Consider the following 18,953-nt stretch of genomic DNA (forward strand, 5'->3'; position numbering starts at 1 on the left):
TCTAATATAGAGATGAACTTCATGTTTTCCCCAAGAACTTGGGTTAGAAGACCTGGATTTGTGTATTATAGAGCGCTACAAATTCACCGTCTGGATTAACTGAAGATGTCTTCAGTGGGACTTGGACTGAGGCTGAATATACTATCTAAATTATAGCTGATTTACACTGAACTGTATGCAGAGAATCAATCTTGTCTAGCTGAGTGAACACTGTACTAGATTTAAAAGACATGTCCAACTCTGCTACCAACCTGTCAGGTGACACTGGGCAAGCTTATTCCACATTTCTGTGGTTCAGTTTTCTAGATGTAAAATTGAATTAAAGATAAATTAAGCTTCAGTGGAAAAATATTACTTATCTCTGCAGAAGAGTATACATGCATGAAAAGGAATGAGAGTGCACCCAAAATAATGATTTTATTTTTAGTTAGCTGTATCTGTGTATACAATAGAACCAAAAATAGATAAATTTGAAAGCTCTTTGCAAGTATATGGAAGTACTTTGTTTTAATAATATGTTCCCCTCTCAATGTATTTTGAAGCAACTGAGCACATTTAAGACTGTCTTCTGCCTGAAACTCGGGTTTTTTTCCTGTGCAGGTTGTCTTTTAGTAACTGCTCTTCTGGTCTTTAGGGAGTAGAGATTGGCTTGGCTAGATCATTCCCTCTGTCTTTGAATCTTTGAAAATGTGTTTTGTACTGTATAATAGAAAATGACCCTCTCTCTCCATTCCATCCATGTTTTCAGCTGACTCCAATAAACTTAATGGTGGCACCCATGGGTTTGTAAATCTATACCACCTTAATCAACTCACTTTAGGTGGGGTTTTGTTTTGTTTTTGTTTTTGTTTTTTAGAACTTACTCTTCTTGAAGTAACAGCATAGTCTTGATGAAGGTACCAGAAAAATTCAGATAGTGACAGCAAAATCTGATGTACTTGTGCCATATCATGCAAAGCTAATGTGTTCTAGTTCACATCTGTTAGGATTTAATTCAAGAGGTACAGAATAATGTAATATAAGGGTGATCCATTAATGGAAGTGATTACTTGCCTGTCATATAATTTCTCTGGGATTTTCCATATTTTCCAGAGCTGTAATATGGTAGCATGAAATTATTCTGTTTGATTGAACTCACAGTGGGGTTGCATTTGATGTATTTCATTCAGATTTGCACTGAAGTATGTTTAAAGTATCAATGGATTTTCATTTTAATTATAAGAAAATTCTCTGAAAAGAAGTAAGTCATAAGTTATAATAATGTTACCTTCTCCAAGGCAATAGGCCAGAAAAACCTGGAATTGTTCTGATTTTTTTTCCTACAAGCCCTTCCCCAATATTGATGTTGGAGTACATTTTTATATACATGATTTTGTAAACAATGTCAGAATAAAAAATAAATATGTTGATCTAAAAGACATAAATTATCTAATGATTAAACTTCAGAAACAAAATCTTATTCAATATATCCTAATTTGTTTGTATTAATAAGGAAATTCTCAGCTCTCTACAATGTGTGCAGGAGCTGCTTCAGCGAATAACCCAAACGAATGTTAGAATGGAGAGTGAATTAAATGCACTGAAAGAAGAATATCAGGTCAGATTTTTCTTGATTAGACAAGCTGCTACTATCTGTTATGTATTTTTTAAGTCTAGGGCTGTTAAAGACATCTGTATGCTTTTCAGAACTTTTGACCTCACTTCCATTGCTCCCTCAGCTCCTTAACTGTCAGCATGAGCCTTGAAGCGCGCAGGCTATGATTTCCCTCTTTTGGTTCTCCCCCTAAAGTAAATCATGGTTGCCATTCTTATCAGCCATTTCTGGAAAGTAAAACCAGAACATATTGGAGGTTGCTTTCAAGTATTTTGAAATCAAATTATTTTATGACTTTTGTAATTTTCATGTAGGTATAAATTTCTTTTCTGGAAAATACTTCAAATTTCAGATCTTCATAGCCAGAGCTTGTCCCTGGTTTTATTAGAGCAGAGGGCCTAAGAATGAGCATATCCTTAGCTATTTCTTGCTGTGTTGTCTGATGTCATATTTATGCTAGAGGTGGTAAGTAATCATGCTGAACAGTGTGGAGTTGCAGCCTTCCTCATTTCCTCTTTAAGCGTGTAAAAGTGGCTTAGAACAGTTGAGATTCTAAATCACACTAGCAGTCGGATTAGCCCACAGTGCACTAAAGATTAAGGTCATATCTGTTCCGGTCAGATATGCCATGAAGAGTTCAGGTACAACCATTAATCGAACTATTAATAATTATTATCTACTATTTGTCCTTATATAACCACAACTATTACATTCTTTGCTTGGCCTGTGAGGCCAAGGTTTTGAACTAGGATCTCAGTTAATTTCAAATTAAACTTCCTGTGTGCACATATACTTTTGTTTTTAAGTAAATGCTTCTATGCTAAATTGAAATTAGATTCACTTCACATAAGCCTTTACTTTGGCTTTTAACAGATGTATGCAGTTTGCCTTCTGCCACAGTTTAAATATATGAATTTTGCATTTTGATGAAACATGTAAGACTAAAGACAAGTTATGTTCTCCATCAGAAACTAGCTTGAATTTCACTAGGAATTAAAGTACTTGCTTTGTAATACTAGATAAAGCTGTAGTGACTAGAAGAGGAAGAAGTCACTGATTTCAGATGTTTAGGTTCCTATATTTATATTACTCTAAGAGTGTTGGATTTTCATGACTTAGAATTCTTTGATCTCAAGAGTGCTCTAGAACCAAGAAGAGACGCTTCTCAACCTGGAGAACAGTCCCACCAGTTCATTATGAATTTTCAGAGTTCTCCGGTTCCTCTTTCATATATTGACTCTTTTTTAAAAAAAAAAAAAAAATTACAAAGCACAGTTTAATGGGAAAAGGTTTATGGTTTTTTTAGCATGTTTGAAACTTTTTACAAAGATTAATTTAACAGTCTCTTGGCTGTAGAATTGCCTAAAGTAGCATGATTTTCTGTAACCTCTGTTATTTGTATGTTGGGTCCAGTGAAACAGCTAGATTACTTGCTAGTCATACAGTACTGTTTTTTGTTAAAGTAAGAAGGTAACCAGCATTTTATTTTTTAAGATGATTGAAGTTACTTTGTAAATTAAACCAGAAACTTGAGATAATTTCATTGGTATGTAACTTTACTGATGATGACTTTCATAATACTTTAGGATCTTTGTGTCAGGATTATTGAATAGCAGGTGTACTCTAAAAGTGCTTTTTTCTGATAGTACTTCTAAGCTGTTGTTTCCCATCTCAGATAGAATTTATAGTATGCCTTAAAGCTCCAGCTAAAACTGTGAACGGTATCTGTGAATCTTTGCAGACTCCACATAAATGTCTACAAGCGTAAGAAAAGTATAGCTTGTTTTCTTGTTGTTAAGGTATGAAGTGAGTACAAGTCTCTGTTTTGCAGCCTGTCCAGGCCAACAATTGATTTCTGATTGCAATTATATTAATTCTGATTTGAGAGCCTGCTTTGATTTGGATCCTGTTTATATTGGACATTGGGAAGGTATTAATGTTTTTCTAACTACAGGACAAACTATTTCTAGTCATGAAAGCTTCAGTGTGGTCTTCAAAGGTAATTTTTTGCAGGCATAAGTACTTTAGATTAAATTGGTGTTACAAGACATGGATAACTAATAAGAGGCTCTTGATTCAACATTTGAAAACTCTTTTGACTATACAAGGACTCCTCAATACTTACTTTCATGTAAATATTCCTTCTTAGTCTTCACTGTGACACTTAAAATCAGCTAAGATTTGATCTCAGTTGAGTTTTGGGAGAGCATTCTGTGAATTCTCAAAACCAAGATGTTCTCACCTGAGAATGGGACCTAAAGGATTCATAACATTTATATAAGCAGATATGAGTGACAAGCTTTCGAGAGATCACATCTGGAAACATAAAAGTGACTAGATATTTTAATAGATTTTTCTGAAAACCTGATAAATACATGCATAAAATGCAGTGATTACCTTAAACAGCATGATGTAAAGACAATGCAATATTAAAAGTGAATGTCATGTATTCTTCTTCTTTCCATATGAACTCATGGGGTTATTTTGATTTGTCAGAATGTCTGTCTTTCTGTTTAAACAGTAGTCATAAAATATTGGGTTTTTACACCTACTCATTTGACTGACAGTTTGATAGTTAATGAGATTTTCCAGGGAATGAGACGTTAACTGCTTATTTTGCAGTGTCATTTTTTTAAAGCGGCAAATAGAATTTATAAAATAGGGAGCTGAATTTATAACTGGAAGGGTCTACTCACTTTCCTGCCAATCTGAGAGCTATTGCTTTCATCTTTATTGGTTCTAGAACTGCAATATGATGAATGGGATTTGAAGGTTATGTATTACTCTTATGCTCTATCCTACATCCCTGTTGAATTTGTGGACCTTGCTCATCAAGAAAAAGAGTTTCTTCAGAATAATAGAAAAAGGGAAGGAGTGATGGGAGGATGGAAATATTTTTATTCTTATACTCACAAAAAAAAATCTACTGCTTATTTTTGGGCTTGAGATGACAGAATGCTTAAACTTGCAAGGTAACATTCAAGAAGGATCATGCTCATTCTATCTATGCCTACTTAGTACTAGGATACCAAGGTCCTTACGAGTTCAGAAAAATAAGTTATAATTCTTTAACAGGTGACAGAATACTTGAGAATGCAAGGAATTCAGGTATTCCCCTCTCTGTACAATTGGCTTTAACATATGATCAGTTCTATTAATCTGCCTCTCCTGGTATTTTGCCCTAAGAGCTATGCTGTGAATAACTATTATATTCCATCTCAGAGGAGGTTGCATTTGAGATGCAAGTAAAAACATCCTTGGAGTCAGAGGAGGTTTATCAAAGACAGAAGGTCTTGGATTCCTAGTTTACAGAACTCGATGAAAGGTGCTATGTTGGAGTGGAATTATTCAGACAATGTATTGTTGAATTGTCTCATTTTTTAAATTATATAATCTGTCAGAGGAGATCCATTATATTCTTATACACAACTTTTTCCATGTGTATGAAAATGCAAGGTAGTCTGAATTTTCCTAGTTTTAAAATATATTTGTATTAATAGTGTAGCTGAATTAACATGGACGTCTTAAAACTGATGCTAAGTGAATCAAGTAGACTCAATTTTAGTTAAAAGATTAAGTAAAAAGGAATTGCTTTGGAGTATTGTCTCCATAACTTAACACTTTTCAAGTGGACTTTCAAAGAAGCTCAGCAAAGTCATAAATATGTAGCTGCTCATATAGCTACAGGCATTAAAGTTATGTTTACATTATCAAATATATTTGTGTCATCTACATAGTAGATAAAGGATGCAGTAAGTCCTTTATCTTCCATATTGCTTGCTATAAAAAATGTGATAGGATAAAAATTCCAACAGCACCCAAGATATGTGTGAAGTTACTGTTGATTTACACAAAACTGCTTTAATTTAGCACAGTAAAGCTGCAAGAGTTAACCCAAAAATGTTGCAAATACAATTATGATAGTATAAAACTTAATATTACTGTTATTTTAATGCACTCCTATACTATTTCAGTGATCTAATAAAAATAAATTAAAGGATAATCAGATGTATACTTCATGTTCCAGTATGTTTGAGAATTTAAAGTTTATACAGTTTATAAGATAGGCTAATAAACAATCTAGGATAGAAAAAATTATTAGAAAAATAAAAATATTTTCTTTGAGTATACAGTAGTTTTTTTCTTTAAGTACAATGGGTCTAGATTGTGCTACATTTCATATTTCTCATCTCTGGACTTTATATTACTTTTTCAGCACATTAAAACTTATGCAGTGAAACTGAATAATGGCAAGTGTTTTTATACCCTTTTATAGCCATTTCTTTTTTCATAACCTCCCCCTGTTTCCTGTTAGCTAAACTATAAGCACCTTTCTGTTAATTTATGAAAATTATTGTTGAGCTAGCACATTATCACTGATCTGTATGGCACTTCCAGCATGTTAGAAGCAAAGGTCCAAGCAACATAAAACACATCAAAATTCATTAATGTGGTATTGATTATTTTTTGGATAATTAATTTTATTGCAGACCCTTGAAAGAGATAATGAGCTGCAAAGGCAGAAGGCAAAGGAAAATGAAGAAAAGTTCCTTAATCTTCAGAATGAGCATGAGAAAGCACTAAGAACTTGGAAAAAAGATGTAGGTTTATTAAATTAAATGTTAGAGTATTAAAAGGTTTTTGAAATAGTCATCAAGCATTTCAGGTAATTCCTAAAAGCCAAGAAAATATTGCAGAAACAATACAATAAAAACAACCAATTTCTTTTCTGGTAATGCAGATTCTTCTAGAAATGAATATTTTTAAAAGGTAGATTTAGGAGAAATGTTGACTTCTGTGGTCTAAAAGATCAGCGCACTTCCTACAGCCCTGTAAAGCAAGAACCACAGTATTAGGTGTTACCTTGAATTTAGCACTTAAATATTCCAGAATTACACTCTTGCCATTACCTAGACATGGAAGCTGATATAGTTTCTATACAGTGTGGACTGTGGGGTGAAAGGGGATAAGAAAGGGTAAAAATCTGTATGTCCTCTCAGGGAATTCAACTCTGTATACACCTAAACAATAATTTGCCTTCAATATTTGCCATTCTTTCCACTACTTCATTACATTTAAAGAATACTTCAGTAATTACTTAGTCCAAAATAATTAGCAAAATATTGTAGCTGTAAAAATTGTCTGCAATAATAAATCCATGTTTACAAGTAACAAAGATTAATACTTCTTCAATAAGACAAGATCTGTTTAGTCTGTGGAAACAGGTCTCTAAGCAGCATTTGTTTAATAGTCCCATCTTTTTTCTTTCTATGCAACTGGCACCTACTGCCAGAAATGTTTTGAATTTGGTAGATAGATTCTCAGGGAGGCTGTGGGGAAATAATGCAAAGTCATCCTTGTAATCCTGTTGTCTAATGCTAACTCTTTTGAGTGCAGCCACTATGGGAGGTGACTGCAACCATGAGGCTACAAAATATCTGAACTGTCCTGATGCTCACTGCCCTGAGAAGATTTGATCTCCCTGATCCCTAGGAGAGTCTTATACCATAGTTTCCTGTATAGAAATGGGAACTGGCCCTCCCTGCTTATTTCTCAAGAATGTTTGCAACTATTCTTTAGAAGATAATTTCTTTTTTTATTTTGGGGGTTGGTTTGTTTGTTTTTTTCTCTCCATATTTCTGCTATGGCTAACTAGAAATTTGGACTCTTAATATCTTAAAGTATAGCATCATCATGGATAATGTTAACATTATACACTGCTCTGGAAATATTTGTAAATTAGATTAAAGTATTTCTGTAAAATTGCACTTCTGTTCTCTTTACAACTTGTATTTTTTACCATCTTTTTTTGTTCTAAATACAAAAATTTAATTGTTACTCACTGAAGAAGTATTGGATACTTGAGGCTATTTACAGAAGTAAAATGCCAAGCAGATTATTTGCTGTTGTAGTTTCTTGACAATGTAGGTAGAGAATGAATGTTGACTAGCATGCTTTGCTTTGAGCCAAAAAAAGGAAGAAAGCTACAAATGCAAATCTCATTTTTTTGAGCATTGCTACTTGAAGTAAATGGTGAAGAAACCCAATTAATAAAAGGTCTGTCTTTCTAATGGAAATGTGGTTAAAATTTTGGTTTGAATGAAAGAGCTCAAAATTGTCTTAGTACAAAGAAATTCCTTAGCATCTATACTTTAATGATTTACTTTAATTTGCTAAGCTGTTCATACCCCTGTAACATACTGGTTTATGTATTTGAACATGCAGTAAAGATCTGTGTTTGTGTGCTCTGTGTACTGTCAATTATTACAGGAGGAAAACATGAGAAGAGAAATAGATGCTATTAACAATGAGCTGAATTCCCTTAAAGGAGTTCATAGACATCTTGAAGCGCATCATCCTCCTCGGAGAAATCAGCATTCTGAGCAAGTGGAACATCTGCAAGTGAGTGTCTCTAATAGCTGCAGTACTTGCCATTTCTTGTAAAAATATTAGAGAATGAGAGACATGAGTTTTTCTTATTTGGCTGTCATGCCCGCTGATCTTCCTTTGACACTGCTAAACCTAAAAATTTATCTGATGTAAACAACGATCCAAGATCCCATTAAAACTTACTGTACCCAGAGAATGTTCCCCTTTCATCCAGAGGGGTGCTTATATCATAGAAACTTCAGATGTTACTTCATTAATAAATTTATACATAATAGGTAGCAGTTATCTTAAATAATGTATCTTTACTAAATCCTATTTCACAAGCATTTTGCATGGGTTATTTCTTAAATACTGTGGCAACCCATTAACTTCATATGTATCTAAGTTCCCAGGAAGTGTGGAAGTAAGTCAACTTCTACTCAGAGGAACTAATTTCAGCCTCTGTAACATGGGACAGATCAGAAGATTCTTTTTGTCAACATATAGATTATCTAAGTTCTTCAGTTTTAGTTTTAAAAAAACCCAACCTTTATTTCCCTTAGTGTCTTTAAGAATCGTCGAAGGCATAGCAAGCTCAACAAGTAACGAATGCAGAAGGTAAAAGACTTCTATGCAGTGCAGGTTTAACTACAGTTGAGCTTGCATTGCTGAGTGAACCACATCCATGTTCAGCTCTATATTCAGAGCAGATATGAGAAGTCAACAAGTGGTTAAGCACATGAAGATGGTCTTTTGGAGCAAAAGGAAGAGCATGTAGCCCTGCAGCTATGTGTTATCCCTTATTTAAACTGGATTGCAAATTTATATTCCAGTCTCTCACAACATTGAAAAAATGTGAAGAGTCATAAACCATAAGAAAAACTTTCCCTGCGCATTGAGTGTATTCTGTTGTTCAGTTGAGCATTGGTTATATAATATTTTTCCATTAGTTTTTACATCAAAATAATGGATTATCCTTCAAAGAAGGGAAAACTCATTTTGCATGTATATGATTTTGCTTTCAGTGTTAGGAAAACAGGAAGACACTAGGATGGTAAGGACAGATTATGGTTTTTAGAACTAGTCTATGAAGTGTCAGTAAAATGACAAACTGTATTAATATTTTAGAATTTGGAAGAACTTAAAATGCATGTATATATGTTTATAGCTCACAAATATATACACACACAAATATATGAATATATATACACATACATATCTGTTGATATGTGCTTAATAATGCAATGGAAGTTAGACTTGAAATGAGTACTCATCATGCCAAAGCTGTACGAATTCTACAAGGTATAATGCAAACTGTAACTTTTAAAAATCACTGTTTCTTTGCATGAAAATGAAACATGAATTATGTTTAGGACATAGAATCAATGCACACAATCAGTCATTCATGATAAACAGTACTTACTGTGCTTACTAAGATAACCCTATCTGTTTGAAAGTGGGTAAGCTTAAAGCATATACTTATAAATGCAAAAAAAAAAAGTCTGAGATGTCTTCTAAATAGATATCTTACACTATCTTATGGCAAATTGCCATACCACTTTGTGTTGTATGATCATAAGATTTCAAAAGCTAGGCAGGTTAGGCTGAGTTAAATCTCCAGTGGAACACTGCCAAGAAATTACAGGAGCTGCAGCAGATCATATTGATTATTCTAATTTTTGGAATTTCACCTTGTGTCAATAATGAGTCAGTGTCTAGTAAAACATAAAAGGGCAAGGTGTAGGCTGTGATTTACATCCTGATTACGGCTCCAAGTGTTGCAAGGAAATATGCATATATTTATTTTTATGTCTAGTGCAATTTGAAATCCCTGCAATTATTTGTGGGGCATGAAATTTAGGATGTATGTAAACCTCTTCATACTGATCACCTGTGGAATAGTAATTAAACAAAAGGCCTTTTTTGAAAGAAAGGTACGATCTCAGACCTCATTACAGACTCTAATTGCAATTTATTTTAACTTTACCACGCTTCACACTTAGTTTAATATAATTTTTAATACAGCTGTGTACCATTAGAGAATAAGGCTACAACTAGCAATGAGTTATTGTAATTCTTTTGTGTGTGTATGTACAGGGAGATATGGTTTTGAGAATGTTTTGAATTTCATAGTATGAAATATTCTGTTGAGGGAAGGGTCATCTTAGGTATATGTATGTTGCTTAGTTAGATTTTACTAAATCACAGGTTAAAAATTAATATCCAGGTTTAATAGTTTTGATATGTAGGCATTTTAGTTTATGTATCTTGGACCTATTTTTGAAGGGCTGAACAGCCATTTGAAGTTAATGGAAACTAGTTTTTTTCAACCCATCTGAAAATCTGGAAAGGAATCATATAACCTTTCTAAGAACACTTTATCACATTTGTTTCAGATGCATTCAGCAGTTCAGCCCATACCAACAAATGTGGTAAGTTCCACTGTCATAGCTGTTCTGCACCTGTACAAAAGAGTAACATGCGCAGTAATATTGTGTTGCTTGGCCTTTCTGTCTAAAGAAACAGCTCCTAGAAGCAAGAGCTTATGAAAGAATTACAGCTTTAATGAAAGAAAAAGGAAATTTCTGGTATTTGTATTTGAAAAGAAAAGCTTGAAAATGTGATGCCAAGGCTGTATATAGCCAAGAAGTAAAATTAAGTAATTAAAAACTTAGAAAACAGAAAAGATGCAATATTTACATTTTCCAAATCAGAGTACCAGGGAAGATGCTAATAAAACATGAGGAAAAGAGAAAGAAATTTTCAGTTGAAACTGCAAATTGAAGGTGGAGTGTTTGGCAGAGGAAGACTATTCTTCTATTTATGAAGACCTTCTTCCATTCACCAGGGCTCCTCCCTCTCCCAAATCAGCAAAGCTGGGAGCATCAGGATGTTTCTGTGACCTGTAGAAAATTGTTTCCTGCAGATTTGCATTCTACATCATCTACTATGCCGCCATTGCAATAATCCCATTTTTTACCAGTGTTGTCTACATGACTCCCTCCATTTTGCAATATACTCTGTCCTCCCCACAGATCCGATGCCCAAGCACAGCGCTTATAACTCCCTCCCACACCGCAGTCTTCCTTTTGCAACACCTCCAGCCACCCAAGTATCTTCAGCTTTTTCTCACATCTTTTATGGACTAAGCAATACCCCTGCTCCCTCCCACATCTACCTACTTTTATATCCTGTCTTTAGGGCAAGAGCCAGCATGTGTTCCTGCCTTCAGCTGCCAAACAGCTGATGATGATAAAGGATGCATCTTCTTTTCCTTTTTTTTTGCTGGGGTTTTATTAGAATGTTTCTTCACTATTCAGATCCTAGTTTTCACAGAACTTTATCGAATGAAGCTTTCAAAAATAAAAACAAATACAGCTGCAGTAGTAGACCAGCGACTTAAAGTAGACACATCTTTCAGGCTTCTACTCCTGTTGAATTTGACTCCAGTTCAGGTTAAAAAGCCACCTGGGGGGGAATGAGGAACTGACTGACATGAATTGCAAATTCATAACCCTTATTTGCCTATGAAATGAAGTTAAAAATCCTAGGTGGTTTGTTAGAAAAAAAAAAATAGTGTTAATATGTGTGTATATGCACATGTGTTTGAATGTAAATAGCAATCAGGCAGGTTTTTTCTGCCTGTAATTACTGAGCAGGTCACTGACTTAGCTAGCAGACAGAGGGAGTGATCCAGTCAGCATATGTACAACACATATTCCTTCCTCTGAGGAATTCTGTCAACTGTGTAACTTTTCTCTGTGGACTGTAATATAGCAGGATCTAATTAATTTCCTGCTCTTCTAGGGTATTAGTCTCCTTTTTTTCTCCATTTACATTAACTTTGTATACTTCAGGTGAACGGTCTTTGCTTTCCATCAGAATTGTAAAAATAATTTCAAATCTAAGTCCTGAACTTTAATCCGTGACTGTAGTAAATTATTAAAATATGTATAATCTTTTGTTCCTTCTTATGCTAGAGTGCTCAAGAACATGCAAAAGACAGTGAAATACAGGCTATTCAGAAAGAAGAGGAATGTAGGCAATCTATAATAAGAGAAGACAGTAATTCTGGACATGAAGAAGAAACTGAAGTAAAAACCACAATGGACTACTCCATAAGCATTGAGGAATTACAGATAGAACAAAGTAATAACATTACATGGATAATAGAGATAAGTAGTATTGTTGAAGAAAGGATAAATGTTTATAGATTAAGTATATGACAAAAGAATGCTTGAAAACTGAATTAAATGGTTTTGTACTAATAACACTAAAATTCTTAGTGTCAGTAGTGCTAATCTATGATAAATTCACAAAGCTCTGAATGAAAGCACAGTACTTCCAGTGGCTGCCCAGGGACATTAAGTTAGATCCGTGTGCTATAACCCCTCAAGCTGCTGAAATACTCTTTCTGCATGCCAGTTCAAGAAGTGAACAGGGGTTAGGAAGAACTATAATGTGTATAGAAGTGTTTGGAAGCAAAACCAAGGACTTTCCCTTTCCCATAAAACAATGAGAAAAGGCAGAAAGAGAGTGATTGCACTGCACAGGACAATGAAGGTCTGTTCATGTGGATAATCATACTACTTTTCTATACAAAGCACTTTGTAACTTCAGTAAATAATTTTTTGAAGCCACCTACAGGAAATGTACTTAGTCTCTAATGCTCAGTCTCTAAAATGTAGCAAAGATAAGTGGAAATTTAAAAGCTTCTTAAATTTAAAAGCAAAGTGACTGTTCTAAAGGATCAATGCTTACAGCCTTCGAGTGTATCTTTCAGAAAACACCTTTCTGATATTGAAATACTTGTTACTCCTCACTGGCCCACTACCATGAAAGTCATAGCATATTCCTTTTGGTATGAACGTAGTCCCTTAAACAGTTTTTCCGGTTTTGTTTTCCATTTAACTAAAAATGCCGCCTTCAAAAATAAAGACAAATACAGTTGCAGTAGTAACCAGTGGCTTAAACTTTAAGTGGACACACAATGGTTGATTAAGTATGTGTTATAATTTCATAATGAAGACCCCTTTCAACAATAAGGCTGACGGCTATCTGTGGGCAAATATTTTAACTATAAGTCATATCTAAAATCTACAGAATGTTAATATGTTTTCTGTTTGAACAGTTTATAAATATTTTGCAAGGTACCATAATGCAGTATTTATCTTCAGTAACTTTTCAATAGACTTGTGTGTGTAATCTAAGATAAGAAAAATCAGTATCGATACTAATCTTGAGTCCATCTCTTTGGAAATTTTAAACAGTAAAAATAAAGCATTACTTAACCTCTGGGTTATCTGTCACTAACTAGAGAATACGTTTACTCTAACAGATTTACAAGTTCTTGAAAACAGTTTTAAGGATGAAATTAATGTTGCTAGCCCTTATGAAGAAAAGCAAAGGGAGGCTTCTCCCAGGAATACCCTCGGCACAGATACTGATTTAATTACTCAAGGACAGACCTCGGAAATCCATGTCACAGAGTGCAAAGAAGCAGAAAATCTAGGAGCAACATGTAGAATGTTACTGGATGAAAACAATGCAAACTTAGAACAAAAGCTACAGGACAGCACTGAGCCAGTGACAGCATGCCACACACAAACAAGAACAGTCTTTTTAGACAGTACTAAGGCTGTAGGTGCCTACAAGGAAAATGGAAGTCAGGGGACCGACCCCGGCAAGCAAGAATTGTGCAATACCACAGATGAATCAGTTTGTACTAAGGCAGATAAAAAATCAAATACCATACAACATGACAAAATTGTCCTTGCACCTGAAGCACCCAAAACAGAGTCTGAAGTAGTTCTTTGCACAGAGGAGAATGCTGTGTGTGAGCGAGGTATGGATAATCATCAAGCTAAGGAATTAAGTTTTGGCATCCTATCTTATATTAAAGAAAAGTCTCAAACAGAATACCAAAAATGTAGCTTGCTGGACAGTGACAATTATGTAGGCAATGGATTACATAAAACAGAAGAAAACTTGTTAAATCATCTGAGTGGTTTACAGAGAGATAAACATCCTTTTAAAGAGACACATGTAGATGCTGGAAACAGAAATTACGATGACAATGCCAGAAACATAAACAGAAATGGTGCACTGAGGAGTACTGGTGTTCCAGCAACTGATGCTCAAAATCTACCAACCATTTATTGTGATAATGCAACTGGTGATGATCCCACAAAAGAACAGAGTGATAATATGTGTCTCTCAGGTACTTTCGATTTATGCCTCCCAAAAAGAGAGAGAGGAATAAATGTGCATGACATGTGTAGCAAGCAGCCTGAACAAGACAGTACTGAACAAACAGAGAATGCTACAAATACATGTACTTTGAATGCTGAAGCCTTATCTCCAGTAAAGGCTGATGGTCTTGAAATAATTGCTCATGAAAAAACCCTGACAGACAGAATTAGTACAGATAAACTAATTCCATGTAAAAAAGTTAATGATGATATTCAGGTACACTCCATCAAAAATGGACATTCCCCAGAGATTAATAATTCAACAAATAACACATTGTTAAAAGAGAAGACAGACTCACTGAATAGTACAGTTCCAGGAAGGAAGTTTGCTGAGGGTCACCTGAAAGAATCATGCTCTTTACCCATGAGAGCATCTGGAAATTTAGTAAACATAAGTGGAAGGTCATCCTTTGATCTTTCAACCTCAGATAAAAAAGCTGAGAAAACTCCAGTACACTTAAATTTTTTAGACCTCAGTTCTTGTTCAAGAGTAAATCAAGTGAGAGGTCAAGCTACATGGACTTCAGCTTCCAAGGAACCTTCCCTTTTGAAAGAGAAAGTAGCATGCTTAGTGGAAAACACAAAGGTTTTTTCAAAAACACACTGTCAAAATCCCAGTGAAAATGTTGACAGAAAAGAAACAGGGCTAGGTAAGAAAAATAGGCATTTATGTTTTGAAGCATGTACTGAATATACTTAGAAAAGTCATCAAAATGTGAAATTGCTGTACCTAAGTTTAGTGTAGCATTAGAAAAATGTGAACCTTCTCCCATTTTAGTTATATGGCAAAAAAAATTGAAATATTATATTTCTCCATTAATTTATAGTATAAAGCAACTAAATGACTTTTGGTTTCTCAATTATCTGATTAAATAAACTTTTTCTCGTATTTCCTTTTGTGAAAGAAAAGCAGTGCAATGACAAACTGAATTTTTATAGGCATTTCTAACCCTAATGTAGAACATACTCTATTAGGGCTCTGCATATATCTGAAAAGTGCTGAGCAGCTTTTGGAAATTATTCAGTGTCCTCATTTTGCATAAAAGTTAGGGTAGCTTTTGAACCAGTAGATGCTTCTTTGAATGGGCTTAAAGAAAGTTTACTTTTTTATTTTCTGGTACATCTTTAATTCAGATGGACACTTAAAAGCACCTGAATGTGTTGAATGTGTGAAAAGAGAAATGTGTATTCTTTGAAGCTCTGGAAAATGCACCTAGCTGTTAAGAGGAGTGCTCAAGGAGCTTTTTCATCTCCTACTATTGGCACTTGGTAATATTTGCTGAGCAATATTTTGCATATGCAAAACAATAAATATGAACTTTATTCCACATGTTTCTAAATCATTACTGAAATGTGGAAAAACTGTATTTTAATTTGTTTTGCAATAAAATTAGCTGCTAGATTACCCCTATATTTATTTACTAAAACTGCCATTTCTAAACTCAATCTTTCAGGAAAGTAATAAAAGTATCATCTCTATTTCCACAGTAAACTGACTCCCATACGTTTACAGATGTTCCTCTACTTCGTAAACTGGATGGAGTAAAAGACAGTATAAGTGGTGCCTTCCTTTCTCAAAATAAAGCTTGCATGTAGATTCTATTCTTAATGCATGCTGTAAGTTTAAAAAATCAGATGATCTCTTAGGCTCTGGAAGAAATGAAAGCCCCTGCTTTTGTAGAAAGTGAAGCTTTGGGTGCTCAGATGTTTTTCAGAAGAGCTAGACCCACAATTTAGGGTGTTTGTGTCTATTTGGAGTTTTGTTGATGTAGTGTTTTGAGCTTTGCCCCCTGACCATACGAAGAGCAGAATGGACTTCCATCTCTTAGTTTTCCAGCCAGTGGCAGTGAGACAGAAAACCAGCAGTCTGGTTTCTTTATATTGTTCTGGTGTTATGAATTTAGGTTTATAGATAATTTCGTTTCTGTACTTGGTCTCTTGCCTATGTATGTTTGTATACAGACGCACAATTTTTTGAAGTTCAGTTGCAGAAAAGTCTTTGTCCATAAAACAATAGTTGTAGTAGCAAGGTAGCAGAATGCTGATCTCAGATGGTACATTATTTCTTTTAATAATGTGAATTTTGATACCTGTTTCAAGAAAATGAATGCATAGTTATGTGATGTTCTGCATATATCTTTTCTGTAAGAACAGACAGCACTATCTGAAGTTCTTCCATGTGTTTCTCCTCCTTTTCTTGTCAGGAACCTTTCTGTATACAAAGTACTGTAATTACAAGAAGTGACTCCGAGAGGTTCATCCAAAGGAGTTGGTAGGGATTTTAATATAACTTTAGTTCTCCAAATGAGTTGCCTAGTGACCAGTACAGTCACCAGACCTCTTGAATTCTAGCAAAATTTCACAGTGAGGATCTTGGTGTGGGTCCCAGATGTGCCTCACACTCTCATCATACTGCCTAATTTGGATTGCTTCAGCTTGCTGACATCTCTGAATCCTGCAGCTTTTTTGGAGACTAGAGAAACTTACTATCAGGGCACCTAAGAGTCATTGTGGTACTCAGCACTGCAGCTTCCAAGATTTATTGTGGTTGGGTTTGGTTTGGTTTTGTTTTCAGAGATCTTCCCAAATGGCAAATGTGGAGTGGAATCCATGTGGACAGTGTCCCTACATTTTTTTTTTAATGATTTTTTTACTTGCTGAAGCACAGTTTAGCCATATGGAAAACTAGAAGTGAAGAGCATTGGTGAAAGAGTTTAGTAAGCCTAGCTGAGGGAATTCCTTTTACTGCCTAGCAACAATGCAGTTTACTATTTATACAACTCTGGTTCCCAGAGAGCAGCCACTCCACATCAGTAAATGGAGGAATGAACTGGGAATGGGCAAGATCTTCCTGGTGAGCTCTTAAAAAAGAAAACAAACATGAACTCATAACCATTTTCCTCTTCCTCCCAAGAGAAAATGACAGTATTCTTAATTAACTGTTACATAACCATGAGGTAACATGTATTTTCATAGCAAAACAAAGATTTTACTATTGTAGCAGTGATCGACAAGGCATCTGTGTAGTGACAAAACAGCTACTGTTTGCATTATGAGTAATTGTGAAAGTATGCTTAGGTTTTGATCTTGCAAGGAACTCAATACTGGTTTCAATGGAGTCTACTAGCAGTGCATAAAGCCACTGCAGGATTAGAGCCTTATACTCTGCTATGATTAATCTACTTATTTGCCCTTCCTACCTTTAGTAGACAGCTATAGGCTGATTTCCTGCAATATTAGGTATAGCCATTTACAAAAAGACTCCTTGCTTAAAATGTTCTTTGTCTAAAAACCTTTGCATTTAGAATGTCTTTTTTATTACAAGTCACCCTGGAACATGATGTCAGGATGCCAGTAATTACTTATTTTATTATCATTATCAGAAGGTGAGTCTTAAAGTAATACTGTTTGAAAAAAATGTATTTAGTTAGAATATTCAGAATACATACATTTTCTATGAACTTTCTGATTTAAAGAATTTAAATTTTCTATTTTAATTTGTCATTAACTTAATATGTAAAAATGATACAAAACATTTTTAATCGGGGTAGAAACATACCTCATCTTTAGAGACAAAATAGATGATGTGAAAGAAAAAAATGAAGAGGAAAAACCCTACAACAGAGATTCAGTGATGTAAAACAAAAATATTTGATTTTTTAAGATCAGAGGTAAACCAGAAGTTTAGTTACTTTACAATTAGTGCCTAGAGACTAAATTGCAGTTGTTACCATTTCCTTTTTGTCAATCAGATTCTACCAGTTTTAACAGAGCTGCCGACACTTTGAATACCTCTAGTATCCACCAAGACCCCCAGGGAGACCCTGGTGAAGAATGGAATGCTATAGCAAAGACTTTTTATGATTCTTCTTTTCCCACAGAACATGTAAGTCAATTAAAAATATTGCGGACCAGACCTCAGTGAGCTAATTCCACAGATATTTGTACAACTGTATGCATCTGGATACTTTAAGACTGAGTCAATCTCCAAAATAATATCAAAAGGGCAACAAGGCACCATTTTTCACAATTAAGGTTGATAGAAAGCAGCAGGAAAAAGTCACAGCATATGAATCAAACAGATGCTAACCAGTCTGTTGGGGAGGGGAGGAAGAGGGTAGTTCATTGTGTACCCTAATAAAAATCATCACCTGCAGTAAAAGTAGGAGTTAAAAAAAAAAAAAAAAAGTAGTATGTGAAAGTATAAAAACAGTTTCCTTTATTACGTGATATGAACAGGTTATTTAAAAGAATCTGTGAAAGACTGAAAACTCAGCGTATTTATGAATTAGAGCCTTTCTGTTTATTCTATGCTGCAGTTATGTGATGCCATATTTATAGTTATCTTATTATTTAGTAGGATGACATGACACAAACCTGTGTAAAAGCAAAGAATTAAAAAAAGAAACCTATTGTTTCCCTGTAAGACAACTTCATTCAGGATTGCACTAGCAATGGCTCATACTGTGTTTTTAGATCTGTGTTAGACTGTGGAGCTTGAACAGCTATAATTGCTGTATTAGGATTTGACCTAATGCTAAACATGTTATTCAAAAGTGATACAATAATTTACAACTGCAGTTGACCTTCCTTTTTAGAAGAGGTTCTAGAGGTATTTCTCAGGTAGTTATGGCTGTCTTCTTTGGATGAGGTTTGAGGTCAGGGTGGATAGTGTTTTCAAGTGACAAAGTTAGCTGATTTCAGTGGACTTAATCAGCTCTCAGTGCCATTAGCATTCA

General features: G+C 34.6%; 1 protein-coding gene across 1 annotated transcript in view; it reads left to right on the forward strand.

Moving 5' to 3' along the window:
- The window catches only part of CCDC73 (coiled-coil domain containing 73), a gene marked incomplete at its 5' end in the record, with an annotated part of 47,180 nt that overhangs the window by 25,736 nt on the left and 2,491 nt on the right, over positions 1-18,953 (forward strand). Inside the window, 7 exons of the mRNA XM_009697622.1 lie at positions 1,493-1,597; positions 6,085-6,195; positions 7,865-7,996; positions 10,360-10,392; positions 11,944-12,112; positions 13,302-14,864; positions 17,967-18,100. Coding sequence (XP_009695924.1) covers positions 1,493-1,597; positions 6,085-6,195; positions 7,865-7,996; positions 10,360-10,392; positions 11,944-12,112; positions 13,302-14,864; positions 17,967-18,100 — 2,247 coding nt within the window. The remainder of the gene's footprint in view (positions 1-1,492; positions 1,598-6,084; positions 6,196-7,864; positions 7,997-10,359; positions 10,393-11,943; positions 12,113-13,301; positions 14,865-17,966; positions 18,101-18,953) is intronic.

Source organism: Cariama cristata, unplaced genomic scaffold, assembly GCF_000690535.1.
Source record: "Cariama cristata isolate BGI_N322 unplaced genomic scaffold, ASM69053v1 scaffold42623, whole genome shotgun sequence".
Lineage (NCBI taxonomy): Eukaryota > Metazoa > Chordata > Aves > Cariamiformes > Cariamidae > Cariama > Cariama cristata.